This window comes from Miscanthus floridulus, chromosome 12, assembly GCF_019320115.1.
Source record: "Miscanthus floridulus cultivar M001 chromosome 12, ASM1932011v1, whole genome shotgun sequence".
Taxonomy (NCBI): domain Eukaryota; kingdom Viridiplantae; phylum Streptophyta; class Magnoliopsida; order Poales; family Poaceae; genus Miscanthus; species Miscanthus floridulus.
The window spans coordinates 60,305,086-60,326,680 of NC_089591.1; the positions used below are offsets into that span (position 1 = coordinate 60,305,086).

Sequence of the window (21,595 nt, forward strand, 5' to 3'; positions counted from 1 at the left end):
ACTCTTGGTGGTTGCCGCCACCTAGATGGCTTGCAGCAGCGAGGATCATTGAGCGGAGGTTGATGATTGTCTCTGGCTCTGATCGTGGTGATTGTGAGAGGTTCTTGACCTTTCCCTGGTGGAGCGCCAAAAGGTACTCTAGTGGATTGCTCGTGGCTTGTGTGATCCTCATCTTGTGTTGGTTGTGCGGCACCCTATTTAGGGTTTGGCGTGTGAAGCCAATTAGTGCGTGAACCTCCAAGTGAGTGAATTACCACAACGAGGAGTAGCTTGTCGGTAAGCAAGTGAACCTCAGTAAAAAATCATTGTGTTCATCATTGATTCCGAGGTGATTGGTCTTTATTGTTATTCATCCTTGTGATTGATTGGTTCATTCTTCTACACGGCGGTATAACCTTCTTGATCACTCTCTTTACTTTATCGTAAACTAGTTGACAAGCTCTCTTTAGTGTAGTTAGTTGTGAGAGCTTGCTTGCTTGGTTAGTGTGGCTCTTTAGTTAGCCTTTGAGAGCACACTAACATAGAGTAGTGTCATAGCTATTGTGTGAAAAGATACTATCTAAACTAGAATTGTGGTAGGTGGCTTGCATTTTAAGTAGGCTAGCGCAACACTTGCTTCGCCTCATATTTGTTTAACCATTTTGTTAAGTGTTGTTGTAGAAATTTTTATTAGGCTATTCACCCCTCTCTAGCCATTAAGACCTTTCAAGTGTCCTAGCGTGTGCTTGAGGGATTGCGAGCTATCGATCTAATGAATCTGAACTTGAAGAATTTGACTTGGGTTAACTGTCTGTGTTTGGAGGGAGCACATCCCCTTTTATAGAAGAAGGGGATGGCTTTACAAGTGAAAGGGAGAGAGAGTACGGACGTTTTAAGCCTTGTTGCCCACGCCGACGGGGACAAGATAATGGTGGGCGCCCGCAACACTGTTGATGTTACTGTAGAATGTTAGATACATGTGGGAGGTTGAGCTACTTTCTTCAAGACTAGAGGACATCGGTACCTGCAAAAATGTTGTCTTGCCGACTAGAGGCATGACTTTATCACGTTCACCTGGTACGGTGAATTCCAGCGCCCACAATACTGTTGATGCTCAGAGGCACATGGGGGGTCTTACCGTATGGGTGTTTTGACCGGCACATATAATACTGTAGAGGTAATTGTTGGCGCCTACAATACTGTTTATGGTAGGGCAGCTGTAAAAGTACTGTTCTACAGGGTATGGTCCCTGGTGCCATGGTTTGACTTGCGAGCCCTGTCTTGCATTCCTTCCTATGCCTTTTGGTTCCTTCCGAGTGGACGTCCCCGGTCGGATGGCCCCAGTCGGTTCTGACATGCTAGTCGGAGAATAGCGATAGGTAGGGTTTTTCTATGAACCCCGGTCGGAGACACGGGGTCGGAGTCGGAGGTGGTCCTCGGGTCAGGCTTTCTGAGTGGAGGCTGTGCGAAGGCAGCCGGGGCCAGATACTAGCGCTCCGATCGGAGAGGCTGTTCGGAGTTGGCCTGAGCCTGAGCTAGTGCTCTAGTCGAAAAGATGGGACGAAGACGGCCAGGGCCTAAAGTGAGTGCTCCGGTTTGTTGAGTTTTAGACTCTCGGGTCGGTCTAGAAGAAAGAAGGTCGTTCTCCTAGGCCAAGCCCTGGCGTGAAAGCCGGTCCCCGAGGGACCCCGGGTTTATGAACCCGACACATGGTGAGGATTGCCTAGTGCAGATGTTCACTGAGAGAATAGATGGAGGTCGTCGTTTCTTCAAATGCCCACGAGCATGGGTAATTGCTACTACTATTTATTTTTTCAATATGTTCCTCTTCTATACAACTTACATGACGTACTTATTACAACCTTTCTTGGTCGAAGAAAACTATGTGTTCACTAGGTGGGTCGATCCTCGACATATTTATCCGCATCCGGAGTACATCTACTACCTGCAGGACCGTATCTTCGATCTAGAAAGAGAAGTTAGCAGTGGTTACAAGGACGGCGAATAGGACGACAACAATAATGATGTCGATTTATAGGAGACACTCTGCAATGATCCATATTACACCTGCCCTAACCACAAGAACAAAGGGCCTCTACCGTCACCCCCCACCACCATCACTAACAATAATGGAAGGCTACTGTAGAGAATATGCAACACAATTTGCTATGTGGTTATACTATTAGGATGACATATCTTATTCACATGGCACATCCATGTGTTTAGTGTTTGGTTTAATCACCTAAGACATGTTAGGTTTAGTCGAAGGAACTCTGTACCCTAGTTCAGTATATGTTCTCACATGTCATTTCATGTGTTTTGTGTGTTGAATTGTATAATGCCCTACTTCGTTAGGTTGTGTTGACAGCACGCGATCACATTTCACTATGTCCGTAACATTATACTGAATATTATGACCATAAATAATAAAAACAACTACATAATGAAAAGTCCAATACTATGTCATATTAAACAACATAATAATACTAAAAGTACGTGCCGACAATAGACAACATTATTCATAAATAAACCATAAAACTAGCAAGTCATGGAGACTACTGAGTACAACGAGGCCACTTTCCTTTTTTCAGGGCATCGGGATTCTTCTCTATCGCTTTCTTCTCTCGACGTGCACGCTCAAGCTTCTTCTCCCTCTCATCCCTGTACGTAGCAACACGCCTCATTTTCTCCTCTTCCTTGTGCTCCTTTTTTGTAGCTTCCTCTTCGCGTCTCTTCTCCATCATCTCCTTATCCTCTGCCTCTCACCGTAATAGTTTCTGCATCCATTCTTTGTCTTCAGGCTTGATCTCAGTGTCGATCTGCATCCATTCTTTGTCTTCAGGCTTGATCTCAGTGTCGATCCACTGCTTAAAATCACAGAGCGGTGGAGGGGTCTGCAAAAAATGCAATTGTTACAAAACAAAAAAATCATGCAAGATGTCATATGACACAAACATCAATTCTTCGCCATCTTGTTAATGCGGCGCTGACTGTAGGCTCAAACACAAAATTAGAACACATCAAATACCTCTGCCTATACGTGACATCTTCATCGGACTTGGCTACCTTGCAAAGATCACCGCAAAAAGCACATGGGCATTGAAACACCACTAGGCAGAGGCAATGGGTCGAAGGCATTTTCAGTCATCCGGCTATAACTACAATTTAACCATTTTTGTTCTAAGAACAAAAAATAATTAACATTAAACCCTACACCTAGGGTTTCTCATTTGATCCACAACAATGAACCCATATCGTAACAACGTGCGCGGATGTTACCTTGTTTTGGTAGCTTTTCCACGCCTTAGTATCCTACCGTTGTATAATATAAATATTAAAATTGCATGAACTCTAAGTAATGACGATTCTTAAGTTGAAAAATTCGACTAATATATACCGAATCGATTTGAAAAAAAAAACTAGGAGGGAACGATGATGCCTTACTCTCGAAGATCTACGGATCAAATCAAAGTTTCCAAGGTCCAATATGCTGATTTGTGAGGTAGGATGATGTGGGGAGAGAAAAAACCCGAGAAAGAGGAGAAAGAAGAGGAAAAATGCTTGGGCAGGAAGATTGGGGGCGTCTCCCATCCTGACGACCCGTCTCCTCGCTCCTACCTCGCCGCCCAATCCGACGAGCTGGATCGCCGGTCACCGGCCGTTGTCGACCCGAAGTGCAGCAGTCGGCTCTTCCTGCCGATCCCCTGCGCTTGCGTCCCATAATTGCACGACCTGAGCATCTCGCCGGCTCAAGAGCATCCGTGGATCTGACCGAAAGAGGCCGCGGCTGCTACTAGGCTGCTGCTGCTGCTGCTCCCTCGGCGATGTCGAGGGTTCGGGACAGGACGGAGGACTTTAAAGAGGCCGTCCGAGTTGCCGCGCTCTCCCATGGATCCACGGAGGTGGGTTGCGTCCACAGCCTCTCCATCCGCACCCCTTCCTCAGCGTAGTGATGAAGCACGAATGGTCCTCAATTCTTCATGCTCATAGACTAATTGTGTTGGCTTGTGTATGCTATGAAGGCCCAACTGGCCGCGCTCATGTCGTCTTTCATCATCCGGAAGCCTTCGCCCAAGTCGGCGTTCACTAATGCCGCGATCAAGACGGTAGGAGCCTGTGATGGACTGTGTTACTGTTTTCATGTGGTGAGACAGGTTGCCAATGTAATTGTTTGATGGGTTTTGTTGATGTGTAGCTTCAGAGCATCAGGGAACTCGAGAGGTTCATAGTGAAGCACAGGAGGGATTATGTGGACCTGCATCGCACTACCGAGCAAGAGAGGGACAACATTGAGCATGAAGTAAGTTGCATATTTTGTCGTTGTTTGTTTTGATTTGCTATCGCATGATGATGCATGCATGAAATCTTAAATGTGTGTGTAACTCAACCTATGTGCTTAATGTTCATAAAAGAATTGTCTAGTGTGTTGTTTGCCTGTTTGGCATTGCATTACAGTTCTGTAGCATTGTAATATGCTTGAAGCCTTCAATGTTTGAAAACTTCAATGGAAGCTTTTATGCCTGAAGGAGTGAAGGCTGAAGCTCAATGGCACAAAAGATACCTATTGCTGTACCATGCTATGTACCTTTTTGTAAAATATATACTTGGCTGTCAAGTTTTTTTTCCCACAACTGTACAGATCTAGTCTTGGATTACAATTATAGAAACTGTAGCCCTAAAGCCCTAAAAATTTTTGTTGAAGAGCCTATATATATATTCACGATCATGTGTCCTCCTTGATGCTCAGGCATTCAGTTAATGTAGGTTGTGCTTCTCTCTGTTCATACTATTAATCTATGTTTCGATATATTGATGTGGTGTTCCTCTTGTATAGACTATTTAGTTGACAACCTATATTCATACTGGCACGCTGCACATTGATTCATATAACCTGCTTTCTATTCTCAATTTAGTACTTATTTGTAACTACTCAATGCATATTAGATTGGTGTTTTTGTAAAAGCATGCAAGGAACAGATTGATATCCTGAAGAACAGGATCCATGAAGAAGAGAAGAATGGAAGTGGAAAGACATGGCTTGGCACTAGGGATGAGAATTCCCGGTTGGACTTGATAGCTCATCAGCATGGTGTGGTATGGTTATTCTCCTTGCTATTGCTGTTATAGTTAAAAAAAATTCTGCTGGATTAATTTATTTTTTGAGGTAGTTAGCAGTAGAACTGACCTGAATGCATTCCATTTAAAGGATGAGGCAAAGTAATTCCTTAAGTACCTGTTACGGTGCTACATGTATTGTGATCCAAGATTTCCTTTTATTAGAGCCAATTGAACAGGTCGTCCTGTTGAGGATTGATTGTTTTCAACATTTCCTTTCCAAATCTTTGAGTTGGGTGTATATTTCACTAGTTGGTAGTAGGATATCAGACTTCGATTGGTTGATTTCATTTGGTAGGATAAAAAATTATGCTGTGTGACTTTAGAGGACAGATTGCCCAGTCGAAACAGGTGAACTTGAATAATATCTACTTTCATTTTCTTGTTCACGGATGCATCAGGTAAGAGCATGTACAGGCGAACACCTACCTCTATTTTTCTTTGTTGTTGTTTTTCCTCTATATCCAAATCTTTGTGGCAGTCAATCATCAGTTCTGAAGTCTGAACTACCCTACCCTGCTTTGCAGTAGTTTTAGGAATTTTCGTGTGCCCAGCTCCAATAAGCTGTTTGTTTTGTGTTCAACTTTACCAGGTTTTAATTTTGAGTGAGCGTCTTCACTCAGGAACTGCACAATTTGATCGTCTTCGGTCCATGCGTTTTCAAGATGCTATTAACAGAGCAATGCCAAGGAAGAAGATTCAGAAGAGACCAGAAATCAAACCTGCTGAACCATCCAAGTCCAATCTTGTTCTAAAATCTGATGTATCAAAGATTGTAGATCAGGAAGTATCCACAGCACCTATGAGAGTTCAAGAACAACTATTGGATGATGAAACAAAAGCCCTCCAGGTAATATGTGGATGGTATATGAACTATTATTTAGTGAAAAACTTGGTTATTTTACTTAAATTACCATGCATCATGTGTATCCTAAAACTTTTCTCAGGTGGAGTTGACAAGTCTTCTTGATGCTGTGCAAGAAACGGAGACAAAGATGATAGAAATGTCAGCACTTAATCATCTTATGTCAACACATGTTCTACAACAAGCTCAACAGATTCAGTATTTATATGACCAGGTATAGGATTCATTGAATCATATTCTACTAATTTTATGTTACTTGTGTTTTCCTATGTGAACATAAACCATGGACTGTCAGAATCATGAATCAACCTGAAAAGTATAAAGGTCGTAGCGTATGTCCATGAAAGAGCTTTGTAACACAGTCTAGAAATAATTGCCTCCATGGTCAACCCTCCCCCCCACCCCCCACCCCACCCTAACTGAAAGAATGCATGATTTGGATATGCAGTACATGAAACCTGATTATTATCATGTCCTCATAGAACTTCTTCTGCGCAGGCTGTTGAAGCTACAAATAATGTGGAGCGTGGGAACAAGGAGCTATCCCAGGCAATCCAGCGCAACAGCAGCAGTAGAACCTTTCTCCTCCTCTTCTTCTTTGTTCTCACTTTCTCCATTCTTTTTCTTGACTGGTACAACAGCTGAAATAGTATACGAAGACATTGTATTTTGTTGATGGGAAATGATCAAATTATGAAGGCTGTCTGTCTATTTAAAGTCCTGACCTTTTAGGTAGTCTGTTACTTCCCAAGCATACTGTTCAATGTGCTGTTCATCTGAATATGCCGGGATTTGTCATTTCATTTCTGGCGTGCAAGCTACAGAAGCGATGGGCACTGTACTAGGGCCATGTACGCACTTTCAAGCACTTGTCGAGAGGACAAACATGGTTCGACGTCTCTCTGCAGAACCTGGCCATCAATTCCTTACTGATCAGGTCATTAGCAGTCTCAAGTTCTCCACAGCGTCGTCGTCCAGAGTACCTTAAGCTGTTAAGCATTCAAGTCGATATTTCCTTTGCTCTTCCCTGTTAGCTTTGACGCAATCTTATATTGGCTCCGACGCAATCTTATATTGGCTCCGATCAGCGTCAGATGCATGGATCACATACAGAAGCGATCTATATTGGCTCCGATCAGCGTCAGATGCATGGATCACATACAGAAGGGAAATGCACTTAAGCACCTGCCGTCCTGGCTACAAAATTGCAGCGTCAATTTTGGGACAGGAACAGGGATTAATTAAAGAGGCCACAGGGCAGACATTGGTAGCCAAAACATCATTTTCGATTTATATACAAATGAAAAGGCCCTCGGCAGTAACACTAACCAATGCACAGCAGACGATGGTGAACCTAACATGAAGGTAGGCAACCTAACAGGCTGACAGTGACCAGGGAATTGCTGACGTTAAGACGAGAAGAATGAAATATGCATTTCACCTCCATGTCTCATCATATTACAACTCTATATCAGCATGCTTAAGCACATGCTTGTCGACACAGACCATTACCCTGTTTACTATACGCAATATCCATTAGTATCCCCCTCCCACTTTCAATATCTACAAAGACGTATATAGAACAGTCTTCGTCTCAGAACAAGAGCAGGCACAGCACCACAAACAGACACAGGAAGAACCAGATCTGGTGCAGGGACCTCTCGATCTCCATCTGATGCCGCCTCAGCCTGGGGTTCACGTTCTGCGTCGCAACATGATATGGGCTCGTGTAGTACAAGCTCGCTGGCAGCTGGCCACGGAGCGCCCAAGGAAGCACAACTTCTGCCATCCCTCCAAGCACCCCAAAAGCAGTTGAGTGGATCAAGCCACGACCTACTGGTGCTGGAGGGTAGATGAAGTCAACCCCATTGGGAATGGGATGGTGGTGTGCGTTCAGCAATGGCTGGTGCTGAGGGTTGTCTTCCATGCTCTGGTGGTAGTGCTGGTCATTGACGTTGCTTTGTGCATTCTGTTGCTCAACAGTCTCACGGTGTACCATGGGGCGGCGTGGGATGGCCATGCCATTCAGTGACTTCTTTGAGTTCCCTCCCCGGCCGTATAGTGGCACAAGGGTGTCCGCTGAGAGTGTTGCCTTGCATACGGGACATTGGCGCCTTGCCTGAACTGCTGTTGTCGCTGGCAGTTGACTCCACCCCAGGCCGCAGCCACTCATAGATACAAGGCCAGCAGTACAAATGGCCACAGAGAGTAACCACTGGTTCTTCTGCAAAATCAAGGCAGATGTTACAGTCGAAGCATCCGCTTCCTGTTGTCGCAGGCATATCCCCACTAGCTTTCTTCACTGGTTCAATATCAGAGACGAAAGGCTGGCTATTGGTAGCAGCCATGCAAGGCTGATCCATTCTCCCAGTTTCCATGGCAATCGTGATGCTTGCTCTCAGAAACTGTTTTAGTTCGGTTATGACAGTACTGCAATAGGAGAAACTAAAGAAGGTCAGTAGGAATACATACAATTGATAAAGCAACATGACACGCCAGAGCTCATTGCACAAAATGATAATGGAGTCCAAGCATTGAAAATGTTCATGATATTTGGATACCTACCGAACCGTGTGGGAGGACTAAGGAAGTACAAGACTGGAAAAAACACATTTCTAGTTTTTAATAGATGCTGAATTCTGAGGCAGAGGAGGAGTTAAGTGTACATACAACAGACAATAACAATTGAACTAGATAGAGGGGTCCATGTAATAAGCAGCTTTTAGACCCACACCACATCATCCTGTCCCGGGGAGTCTATCCGAATACATTGAACAAGTGTGACAACTGAAGCAAATGTTAGGTAAATCTGCAAACATGTTAAGAGGCCAATGTCCTTGAGAGTCTATGCTGGTTGTGCTTTTACCCAAGAATCTATCGTCTTTCCTAGTAGCCCGAGTCAGCAATGATAGATTCTCCAATATTTTAGTACCTGGTAGTGTGAGTCAGCAGTCATGGATTCTCCAATAATTTAGTACTGGGGACTACAACTGTTGCGCTTTGTTTGTATCCCTTTTGTTATAGTTATCCGCGTGCTACTTTTTGCGCCATTGTCAAGTTAAGAATCTATCGATCTAAGGAAATGAAAACACTTGCTTATCTGCAATGTTGGCATGGCAGCATAATATATTGACTCCAAGACTTGGCCCCATGTTGAAGGTCCAGCTAGAAAATACCTCAGGAAGAAAATAGTAAACTATTCAAGTTTTAAAATGCTTGCAAACATGGACTTTGACAAGGCTGGCACGTATGGACAGATTACCAGAGATCCTAACAGATTTTATATTCAGACAAACGGCTGGGGACCACCAAAAGAGCAGATATGAATAAACAAAGGAAAGTATGAGATAGGCTAAAGGTGTTCGTCCTAATCTCCAATATATGCTTGCGGTGACATGTTGATATTTTTGTGGTTGTGGAGCTTCTTCCAAAGGAGCATCATTGAAAAACAACAATAGGTGGGGGTACTGATGTGGACTGCAGCAATGGTAGAGTAGCTACAGCACTCGGCATATTCAATGGAACCAAACACACTGAAAAGATCATTTAAACATTTAGTAATCAACAAAAACTAGAATAACCCAATGATAATTGCACCTACTGTACTCTGATAAGGAAACAATGAATAGTTTGTCCACCAACTTCGTGGAAATTTCTAATTCGCTCTGGTCCCATATGTGCCATCACCATCATTTTTATATACAAGTAAATAAAGCTTCGGCGAGTCTTTTCTAAGTTAATTATAAAACACATCTTAATTACATCAGGTGCCTACAAATGAAGCTCAAAGAGATCATTTTCCTACAGTTCTAGTTTTGTTTTGTGGTTCATGACTGGCCTAATAGATATGTACAGAAAGAATTGGTACTGAAGGTGAAGGTTGTGCTTGACAAACAGAAGAAGCTGTGAAACTCCAGAAATAAACAAGCCGCTAGGATGGACGTGTATGAGCTACCATACTATGGATTTTAAGCGCGTGCCCGCAATAGTTTGATCTAAATTTAGGCGTGCCAGTGAATTAGGTTGCCTATATTATATTACTAGTAGGTTTCAGAAAATAACCACATGGGTATTAAGCATACGCACCTATACAAGAGAAATTTCTTCAGGGCCAGGTATTAAATGCTAGCTTCAAACAGATAAGCAAATTGATGCAATTTGTAACCCCAGCCAGGAAGAAGGGTCCGATGAAACATTTTGGAATACAAACTGAACTGGTAGCTGCACACGAATCCACCACAACGAAAAGAATGGACCGGTCGGAGAATCCGTCTCAGGGAGGTTCAGATTTGGCTTATCAAGTACAATGAACGAACGCGAAGACCAAACAAAACCGACTCATGGAGCCATCCGTCCAATTACCGAACAAGGAAAGAACAAGCCGTGCAAGCCAAGTTAATAGGGTTCCTTACCAGCAAAGGAAGAAGAAATCAATCCGAGCTCGGATGGATCTGCGCTCCACGCAGGTCCAGCACCACCAGCGAGGATGATGATGACGACGGCGGCGGCGGAGGCGGTGGCTAGGTCGCAGAAATTTGACACAACGCGCTTCGGTCGAACGAGGCTCGGCGGCGCGGCAAGGGGGAGATGGTTTCTGGGCGGTGGCGCGAGGCCGCGGCGGTGCTTCTGGCGACGAACGGCAGCCGACGATAATAAGGCAGGGGGAGGAGAGCAGGCCAATGATGAGAAGAGGAGGCCGCCGGATTTCGGTGGGAGGCTCCGTCGAGGGTATATAATGAGTTGGGGATTCGGCTCGGCTAAACCAGGGGGAGGAGGGGAAAAAAATACAGCTCCGCTTGGCTTACACGAAGGTCTTTAAAAGCTTCTTAAAATTAATTGTTAAAATAATAGTTATATTATATCAATCAAGCGAATACAATAAATAAATAGCTATATTCTATCGTTTTTAATGATTTTTAATAATTATTATATAGCTTTCTAAAACTGGAAAATCGGACGGGAAAGGGAAAACCACGCCGCAGACAGATTGCACTAGCCATTGGCTATGGTGATTAAGGCTTAAATCCAATCGAGCCAATCCTATACACCACTAGCAATAGGCAACAGGAAGCATCAGCATGGTCGACATTGTCGGTGGTGCACGTCCACGGGGAAAGTCCCCCCGTTTTGCCAATAATATGGGCGCTCTGTCCGTACTGATCGGATGAAGATAACAGATAATGCCTATCAGCTCCGGCGTTCCCCCGTTTTGCCATCTCCCGAGTCACCCCCATTGCCGCTTTTTCAGTGCTGAGCGACACGAAACAAAGACGCCCTTCCGGTAGCGTGCACTTGTGCTGAAGTGTTCCCAGTGGGCCACTGCTGCCTCTGCTCACCTTTTGCAACGTGTGTCCCGTCCATTATCTCGAACCGAGATCGCATACTTTAATTTCAAAAGAAACAATATACTCACTTCATTTATTTTTTCCAGAAAAAAAGTATAGAAACTATATTGCAACTCTTGAACTTATCAGCAATGTCTTATCAGTCATGGTATATTATTTTTCTCTCAAAAAAATCAGCTAACACTACTTTTTAGCCTGGCTTTTCAGCGAAGCGAACAAGGTGTATAGGTTAAATCAAACTATTTATAGTTTGTTCAAGTATGTAAATAGTATCAATAATTCTAACAATCTACTTCGCGACTAATCTAATGACACATATTTAACATTATAAATATTTCTATTTGTTTTTGACAGAGAACTGGTTCTGTCCGCTTGAACTTAGCAGCCTGATTTATCAGTTATGGTACAATGTTTTTCTCTCGCAACAAAACAACATCAGCCACCGTAAAAATTATCAACCAACTAGTATTTTTTTTTTTGCAGAATTTGCTTGCCACGAATGGAGCCTTATAATCATTCCCTGTACGTACAATCATGACTCTTTTGTTATCTTCTTGCCTCGTTATATATTATTATCATTTCAGTGACTGTGAGGGTATGACCGCGACTGCCACGGGCACAAGCAGACGAGCAATCCGTTCGCCGCATCATCAGATCAGATAGTAACAAAAATGTGGGGCTCGCACGGCTGGTGTGTGGCTCCCCGCATTGTCATTTTGTCAAAACTTACGCCCACAAGATTTGACGCTGGAAACGTTGGGAGAAATAGAATACGGGCACGTACTAATACGGCGGCCAGATAGGCTCACAGGATCACAAGTGAGCTGTCGCGGTCAGTGGCGAAGAGTCCCCTGACCAATCAGGCACCGTCTTCCACAAACCAGTGTGCCGCCACTGTCCACTGGCACCACACGGACGACGGGAAAACCCAAGCAGAACCGCCTAGTGAAAACTAGGGGTCTGGCCGGGGTCCAAGCAAAGTAGACCGTGTCCAGCCATCAGGATGGCCGATGGCATTGGCGCATTGCCAGTGGCCGCGCGCCTCCGTGCCGTGCCGGCCCCGCCCGCGTTCCCTGCTCGGATCCGAGAAACCGCATGTGCGCGCGCCTTTGGCAGCGGACCGCCGATCCGTTCCGCGTCTCGCGTGGCCGGCGACACAAGCACGCCATCGTTCGAAGCAAAAGCTGCAACCGTTGCTCGAATGGTCAAACGGCCACCTATGCGAAGTCACACACGCGGCAGATTCGCGTGGCCTTCAGTCAGAGCGTCAGACGGCCACCGGCTCCCCGCGCGGACCACCAGATCACAGCGCGGTGGTTGCCTCGCGGGTCACGGGCTCGCTCCTTGTCTTGTTTAATCTGCCGAGCCCGCCACCACGTCTAGTTTAAGCGCGGCGAGGTACGGTGCCTGCCGCGTGCGGCGTGCGGCGTGCGTCCTTCGTCGCCGTCGCGGATAGAGATAACCGTTGGTTAGGCCCTTGCGCGGTTGCGCCTGTGGCGGTCTCATCCGGTCGGGCGTTCGTGGCGTGATAAGATATGGGGGCGCGCTGCCCTGCCCCGCGGCCCGCGCAGGAGCAAATATTGGCCCTGGGTCCGGTCGTTGCGGAGAGAGCCCACAGGGCGCGTCGCGACCTGCCGCGTCCCGCAATCCGCCACGCCGACGGTGGGCGGAGGCCACACCTGCCACTGCCAGGCGACGGTGGAAGGAAGGCTGGGAGTTCGGTCATGTGATCGAAATCGCCCTGCCGGCTTTGCCCTGATCCTGGCGCCGACGCACGTTTAGCACCCGCCGGCAGCGGGCGCGGAGGGAGGGCTCCTGTTTAATCGCTCCACAGTTGCGTGCATTTATGTGGGGATACTGTTGCAGGTTGGATGGCGCTACCAGCTGGGTTCGGGCAATCACAACAGCTAAGTGGGTGTTTGGTTGCCTCATCATCGACACATATATGAAGTATAGACTAATTATATAGTTTGTGACTAATTTACGAGATCAATCTTTTAAGTCTAATTAGTTTATGATTTGACAATGCGGTGCTACAGTAAACATATGTTAATAATGGATTAATTAGGCTTAAAAAATTCGTCTCGTGGAGTATTGACGGATTGTGTAATTTGTTTTTTTTTATTAGTATCCGAACACCCCATGCAACATCCTCCCGACATACCTCCTAAATTTTAGTCACCGGATCCAAACACCACCTAAGGCGATGGGACCATTAATCAATGTCACGTTCGTTTGGCCAATAAGCCATAGCTAAAAGGACTGTTGGTTGATTTGTTGAAAGAGAAAAATATTATTCTTTGACTAAAAAAATACGGCTTATAAGCCAAGCGAACAGGGAATAGGACAGCATTGAAACCAATCAAGCGAATACAATAAATAAATAGCTATATTTTATCGTTTTAAATGATTTTTAATAATTATTATATAGCTTTCTAAAACTGGAAAATCGGACAGCGGGAAAGGGAAAAGGGAAAAGGAAAAAGTCTACTTAACCCCCCACCTATCAACTATGGTCTACTTCACCCCCCCAAACTATAAAACCGTCTATTTTACCCCCCCTGAACTTTTCAAAACCGTCTATTTTACCCCCTGGGCGGTTTTCGACGGTTGTTTTGCTACAGTAACGGTTGTTTTACCTTTTCCTTTTTATTTATTTTCGCTGAATCTTTGAAAAATCATAGTAAATCACAGAAAAATTATAAAATGGGAAATCTAATTTTATTGGACTCCACATGAGTAGATCTACACAATGAACATATAATATGATATGCTTTAGTACAAAATTTTTGTTGTAGTTTTAGATTAATTAGAAAATCCAATTTTGTCTGTAATTAATTGGAACAATTCATAGCTGTAGCTTCTGTGGTCCAATTATGGTGAAAATTTTATGGTAGGCTAATTATTGTATGCTTGAACTATAGTAAAAATTTCGTACTCATTGGACTATGTATAACTTAGTTATAGATAAATTCCAATTAATTACAGATAAAATTAGATTTTCCAATTAATCTAAAGGTACAGCAAAACATTTGTACTAAAGCATACCACATTATATGTTAACTATGTAGATCTACTCATGTGGAGTCCAACAAAATTGGATTTTCCATTTTATGATTTTTCTATGATTTACTATGATTTTTTAAAGATTCAGCGAAAATAAATAAATAAAAAGGCGAAACCACCGTAACTGTAGCAGACCATCGTTACTGTAGCAACCACCGTCGAAACCCCTTCGGACGGTAAAATAGACGGTTTTGAAAAGTTCAGGGGAATAAAATAGGTGATTTTATAGTTTGAGGAGTAAAATAGATCATGGTTGATAGGTGAGGGGTTAAAGAAGATTTTTTCCAAAGGGAAAACCACGCCGCAGACAGATTGCACTAGCCATTGGCTATGGTGACAAAGACGCCCCTAGTCTTCCGATAGTGTGCACTTGTGTTAGAGTGTTCGCCAGTGGACCACTGCTGCCTCTGCTCTCCTTTTGCAACGTGTGTCCCGTCCATTATCTCGAACCGAGATCGCATACTTTAATTTCAAAAGAAACAATATACTCACTTCATTTTTTTTTCAGAAAAAAAGTATAAAAACTATATTGCAACTCTTGAACTTATCAGTATGTCTTCAGCTAACCGTACTTTTTAGTCTGACTTTTCAGCGATACAAACTAAACGCAGATGCAAACATAAGACCGCCCATTGTTTGTAGCGTCTGCCTGTGGATTACACGTTCGCCAAAGCTAGGGTCTCAGATCTTGACAAGTGACAATTGACATGCCCCAAGGGATTTACTGTGGGATTTAAAGGTTTGTCCGTAACCAAGAAATTCTGTTGTACTAACAAGTGGCCCAATTCTTAGGTGCAGCCGTAGATCACATGTAGCCAGAATGCAACACAATCCTGAGTTCGGCCCACGTATGATAGATACTAATCAGATGAATCTCCGAAAAAAAATGTATATATATCTCAAGCATATATTGAAAGTGGCCATAAGAGCACCCGCAGTGGAGGGTCCTAGGCCAGGTCGACGCGCATCAGACCTGCATCTATATACTGTAGCATCGGTTCTATATAGACCCAGCGTCCATCCATCGAACCGGCTCCCATGAAATAAAATACTCTTTTCTTTCCTATCATCTTCTCTCTCTAGATGAGACAGGTACCTGCTGAGTCCGGTGGGTGGCCGGGTGTAAGCGTGAAAAGGTGGGGCTGCCGATATTTTAATATACTATGGGCCCGCTTAAAAATACAACCCTAGTTCTATACATTGTGACCAAATTAACAGGGAACGTCACATCATTTTATAGACACAGGGTTGATTCTATACACCGCGGATGCTCTAAGGAACGATGTCTAGAGTCTATCGACTGTACAACTCTGTTATACGGTTTCAACACATGATTTTTTTATCTGTAGGATAAAGATCCAATGGCCTTCAGTATTTTTCTAACTTTGGCCTCCAGACTTCTTCTACCTTCAGACCTTGGCCCTGCTGCCGCCACCACCGTCCACCGCCCCACCCTTGGGATTTTTTTTAATTTTAACACTTTTTTGAAAACTAATTTTAAATCTAACATGGTCGGGTTTTTTTTAAACTAACACTTTTGGCCGCGCCTATTGCCCTGGCGCGGCCAAATGCCTGTGCCGCGCCATGCATGGTGGCGCGGCAGCGGGCTTACGTGGCGGCGACCGGAATCGCTGACCGGTGACGTGGGAGGGCTCTGCCGCGCCATCAATCTTGGCGCGGCAGTGCCGCGCCCTGATCCGTGGCGTGGCAGAGCCGAATAAACCCCCCGTCGCGTCCCGCGTCCGCCAGTGGTCGAGCAGCCATCGTTGCCCGAGCAGCGCAGCAAGGCCCCCTGGCCGCCGCGCCCACGTCCGGCCGCACCAGCCCGCCGCCGAGCACGTCGGCCGCCGCGGCCGCGTCCGCCCGCGCCAGCCAGCTAGCCGCCGAGCACGGTACGGCCGCCGTGCTCGCACGCCGGCGTGCCACCCCCTCCGGCCACGCACAGCGGCTGCCCGCCGAGGCCTGCCGAATTTTTTACTTTTAGCCCCTTTTTTTAAAGTTTTTCACAAATACGCCCCCGACAGAAAGATTTCAGAATCTGAACCTTTTGCTCGGCGCCAGCGTCTCTAGGGCCGAGATCTTAGGCTCGACGCTGACGTGGCAGGCAGCTCTGCATCATAGACACTGACGCCGAGCTCGGCGCCATGCTCTATGGCGCCGAGGTACCGAAATGTTAATTCGAGATCCATCTGAGAGGACGGTTGCTCTGACTTCTGATCCCTAGTTTCTATTCTATCATAAGCCTAAAGGTGTAGTGGCCACCGGTACGTTGCTACTTGCTACGGAGTACACATAGACAGAACCATTGCATTAATATACACATCGCATTAATATACACATCATATCGGTTGTCAATTGTGAGATCATGCTGACGATCAATATATGATATATTGATCGTCAGTCTGTGTCGGGATCGCTCCGTAGTTCCTATGTAGAGATAGAATCCACAGACACGGTTGTTGACGATCAATAAAACACGCACGAACAAGAACACGGACGGCGCGGGATGCGCACGTCGCGATGTCGACCCTAGGCTGCAGCTGAGTAGCTGACGGTGGCGGGGCCGGGCCACCGCGACGGCCTGTGACGGGATCGCTCCGCAGCTCCCAAAATTGGTGTCGGCGAAATTGGTGGATGCTAGTATTGCATAATCAAACACAGGCAACGCAGCTACTACTATATATATATAGCTAGTGCAAAGGTGTGCATATTCTATTGGGCGATGTACTTGTACGTACCATACCTGGCTACGCAGGTCGTTTAGCCAACAAGTTTCCGTCCTAAAACTTTACATGTTGAATATATGGACAGAGTATTAAATATAGACTAAAAATAATTAATTACACAGAATACGACTAATTTACGAGATAAATCTTTTAAGCCTAATTATGACATGATTTGATAATAAAATGCTACAATAACATATGTGTTAATGATGTGTTAATTAGGCTTAATAAATTCGTCTCGTGGTTTACTGACAGATTCTGTAATTTATTTTATTAATTAGGCTTAATAAATTCATCTCGTGGTTTACTGATGGATTCTGTAATTTGTTTTTTATTAGTATCCGAACACCCCATACGACACTCCATATAACATCTGATGTGGCCATCTAAAACTTTACGCCCAAAACTAAACCAGGCCTTAATCAAATGGGTGGTAGGATCATGGGCAGATCTTGACGAGTGCGTGTTCCTTGCTGACGCATCCCGCACCGTGTCTGTGGATTCTACTCCTACATAGGCCTTAATCAAACCAGGCTACTAACGCATCCGCACCATCCGTGTTCCTGTTCGTGCGTGTTTTATTGATCGCCAACAACCGTGTCTGTAGATTCTACTCCTACATAGGAACAGCGGAGCGATCTCCGGTGCTGTGTGTGTATATATATATATATATATATATATATATATATATATATATATATATATATATATATATATATATATATATAGGGAGAGGCTATTCAGTAGCCGGCTACAAAATAAGTTATTCTGTAGCCACCTCCATTTACTATAATTTTATATACTAATTTACTATAATATAAATACATGTTTACGATAGTTGGGTTACTATAACACATGGGGATATTTACCATAACGTTATATTAAACCACTTAGTAAGGAGTTACTATAATCTCGTAAAATAACATAGTAATTATCGTAACTCAAAGTGGCTACAGAATAAGTTATTCTGTAGCCAGCTACAGGATAGTAGTTCTATATATATATATATATATATATATATATATATATATATATATATATATATATATATATATATATATATATAGGGAGAGGCTATTCAGTAGCCGGCTACAAAATAAATTATTCTGTAGCCACCTCCATTTACTATAATTTTATATACTAATTTACCATAATGTCAATACATATTTACGATAGTTGGGTTACTATAATACATGAGGATATTTACCATAACATTATATTAAACCACTTAGTAAGGAGTTACTATAATCTCGTAAATTAACATAGTAATTATCATAACTCAAAGTGGCTACAGAATAAGTTATTCTGTAGCCAGCTACAGGATAGTAGTTCTATATATATATATATATATATATATATATATATATATATATATATATATATATATATATATATATATATATATATATATATATTGATCGTCAGCACGATCTCACGATTGACAACCGATATGACGTGTATATTAATGTAATGGTTATGTCTGTGTGTAGCAAGTAGCAACGTACTGATGGCCACTGCACCTTTAGGCTTGTGATAGAATAGAAACCAGGGATCAGACGTCTGAGCAACCGTCCTCTCAAATAGATCTCGAAATAACATTTCGCACCTCAGCGCCATAGAGCATGGCGTCGAGCTCGGCGCCAGCGTCTATGGCGCCGAGCCCAAGATCTTAGCGCCAGGGACGCTGGCGCCGAGACGTGTTAGCTCGGCGCCAGCATCGATGGCGCCGAGCTAAGGGTCTAGATTCTAAAATCTTTCCGTCAGGAGCGTATTTGTGAAAAAAAATCAAAAAATGGCTAAAAAGTAAAAAATTCGACCGAGGCCTGCGCCTGCGCCTCCCGACCCGGTCTAGCGCGCTGCAGCGAGGTATTCTCCTAATATAGTTAGTATAGTTAATAAAGTTAGTAAAATTATTAAAGTATAGTTAGCATAGTTAGTAAAGTTAGTTAGTTTGGTTAGTATAGGTAATATAGTAAGTTGGTATAGATAGTAAAGTTAGGTAGTTTAGTTAGTACAATTATTGAGTCTATTTATAGATTAGATTTAGTCTAATTAGTTGTTGTAGTTAGCCTTATATAGATGTTAATATTAGATTAGTTAGTATAGTTATAGTTAGAATATGTATTAATATTACTATGGACATTACGTACGACGATTTTAACGACTTGATGAAGTTTCTTGAAATGCTTTTGCAGATGGATTGTTGTGTTAGAGTTTTATATGGAGGAAGTGTTAGGAGAGAAGATGGTATGTTTGAGGATATGGAAGAAGAATTGGAATGGTTTGATGAACCTCCTAGCTTCAACGACCTTTGTGTCCGTTTGAATACAAAGTTTGGCGGTAATTTCACACTAAAGGGGAGGTTTGATACTGAGAAGACTAGGGCACACTATGTCCTCATGCCCTTGCGCGCCCCTGCTCACTGGTCCCGCTACACTAGAGTTCTTCAAGGTTTCAATGTGCCCATGGCTGAGGTGGTGGTAGGGAATGGGTACAGGATGCAGGGTGTTCAGGACGGCCTGTCCATTGATGATTTTGGAGGCAATGACCAAGAATTAGGGGTCGAAGGGGGAGCAACTTAGGATAACATGGATTTGGATGGTCAGTTGATGTAGGAGCAGTTTCATTCAACTGCAGTAGGTTGTATAAGCAATGACTTCGATGTGAATAATTTTGAACGGAAAGAGGAGGAGCAGGAGGAGGAGGATAGGATCGGTGATATAGTTAGCAGTGATTCAGACGATTCTGATGATGACCAAGGAGGTACAGATGCTATGCCAACACCGGCTAATGTCATGCTAGTATCAGTTCATACTATGTCATTACCAGTACCAACTGAGGGTTTGTATGGTGTCCAGGCTCAGGATAGACTAGTCACAGATTTGGCTGCAGATGATATCCCCTATGATTCATGGGCCAGAATTAGCGAAGCGCACTAGTATGCTCCACCACCACCTTACACAGTGACTAAGCTTGAGCAACTAAGGTCCAAGAACGTATATTTCAGGGGCGTTCCGAACTATAGGGATGTCAGCATGACGGATATGGCAGTTTGTGACACCGGTCTCTAGATGTGTAGGAATTCATTATAAAATCATGAGAAAGAAACCCTTAGAAAGGGGATGATATTCAACACAATGTCAGAGATAAAACTCTTCCTTTAGGACTATGCTGTGTACCACCATAGGCCGAACACCGTCACTCATTCGGACCAGGAGTTGAGGTACCACGTGATATGCAAAAATAGTTGTATGTGGAGGTTAAATGCACGAAAGAGAGAGTGATGGCAAGTAGAGGATAACTAAAGTTGTCGGACCCCCACATTTGCCTAGACAATATGAAAGTGTATCTCGCCCTTTAGTGGGTTTTGAATGATTCAATGACAACGTGATTAAAGGAATAACCCGTTGCTAAGTGTGGACAGATAATAGGTTATCTCATAGGTACTTAATGAAAGCCAAAATGATGTGTTGTTGTATAAGCTATCTAGTTCAAGCACAAGACAACAATGCAAATGTAATTCATGCAAATGCTTATTTATTATGGGATTTTCCGTGTATTATGTGAAAGCAAGCTTGTAAGAATTAATTAAGAGACATAAGGGATTGCATATGGATTGGTCTCATATTTGAAGCTTGCTAAATTGAAATGAAAAAGATAACAATACATGAATGGATGATTCAACACAAGATGTGACTTGATGGCTTGAGATGGTGAAGATAGCAAGGAAAGGTTTCGAGATACTAAACAAGGGTGAAGGGCAAGCGACGGCTTGGCGGCCGAAGAACCTAGCTAGAGTGAAGAAGAAAGTACTTGTATTTAGTTGAGGTACTAATCAAGCTATGATGTTCATGTTTATGTGGAGGATCAAATCACTATTGGAGTGTTTGATGGAAGTGACTTGATATATTTGGGATTATTCAAATTTGATGAATGGAATCAAGTCACATGTTCAAGATGGCTATGCTCAAGTGAAAAGATCTATATCAACATGTTGGCACCCTCACTTGATGAAGATTGGAATACATGGCTTTGTTTGAAAGAGATCAACTCAAAAGGTTTAACTTCGTTATACTTTCAATTTTAAGTTAATAGGAATGCCGTACTATTAAGAGGGAAGCATCATGTTGATAGATAATGTTTCATAAGTGCTCAAGCCAACCCATATGAGTTTTGAGTATTTGAGCGACAAAAGAGCTAACTTTATTTTTGCTGGTCTAGCAATACCGGACGTGATACCGGACGTGTCCGGTATTTACCCAGCAGTGCTAAAACTGTTGTTCTCGGGTTGGTTCATCGGGAGTTCTGACGTAAGTCGGGAGTTTCGACAGTCGGGAGTCCCAGCATGGGTCAGGAGTTTCAACGTCTCGTACTCTAACTGACTTGGAGGGTTCACTGTCCTGGTCATACCGGACGTGTCCGGTATGGATGGCCAGAGGCCAATGGCTAATTTTCAAATGCCTTGAGGGTCGGGAGTTCCGACATGAGTCGGGAGTTCC

The 21,595-nt window shown here is 43.7% G+C and overlaps 1 protein-coding gene and 1 pseudogene across 3 annotated transcripts; one reads left to right on the forward strand and one right to left on the reverse strand.

Moving 5' to 3' along the window:
• Nucleotides 1-2,404: 2,404 nt before the first annotated feature.
• Nucleotides 2,405-6,680, forward strand: LOC136496703 (syntaxin-81-like). Of its 3 annotated transcripts, XM_066492445.1 has the most exons (8): nt 2,407-3,881; nt 4,002-4,085; nt 4,175-4,279; nt 4,924-5,073; nt 5,687-5,944; nt 6,042-6,173; nt 6,458-6,504; nt 6,544-6,680. In XM_066492445.1, the coding sequence occupies exons 1-8, from the start codon at nt 3,804-3,806 to the stop codon at nt 6,602-6,604; spliced, it is 915 nt and encodes a 304-aa protein (XP_066348542.1). In that variant the 5' UTR covers nt 2,407-3,803; the 3' UTR covers nt 6,605-6,680. The 3 variants fall into 3 exon arrangements, with proteins under 3 accessions (XP_066348541.1, XP_066348542.1, XP_066348540.1); XM_066492444.1 differs by having other exon boundaries at nt 2,405-3,881; nt 4,181-4,279; nt 6,458-6,680; XM_066492443.1 differs by having other exon boundaries at nt 6,458-6,680.
• A 543-nt stretch (nt 6,681-7,223) lies between these two features.
• LOC136496704 (E3 ubiquitin-protein ligase RMA1H1-like) lies at nt 7,224-10,505 on the reverse strand (annotated as a pseudogene).
• Nucleotides 10,506-21,595: the final 11,090 nt, after the last annotated feature.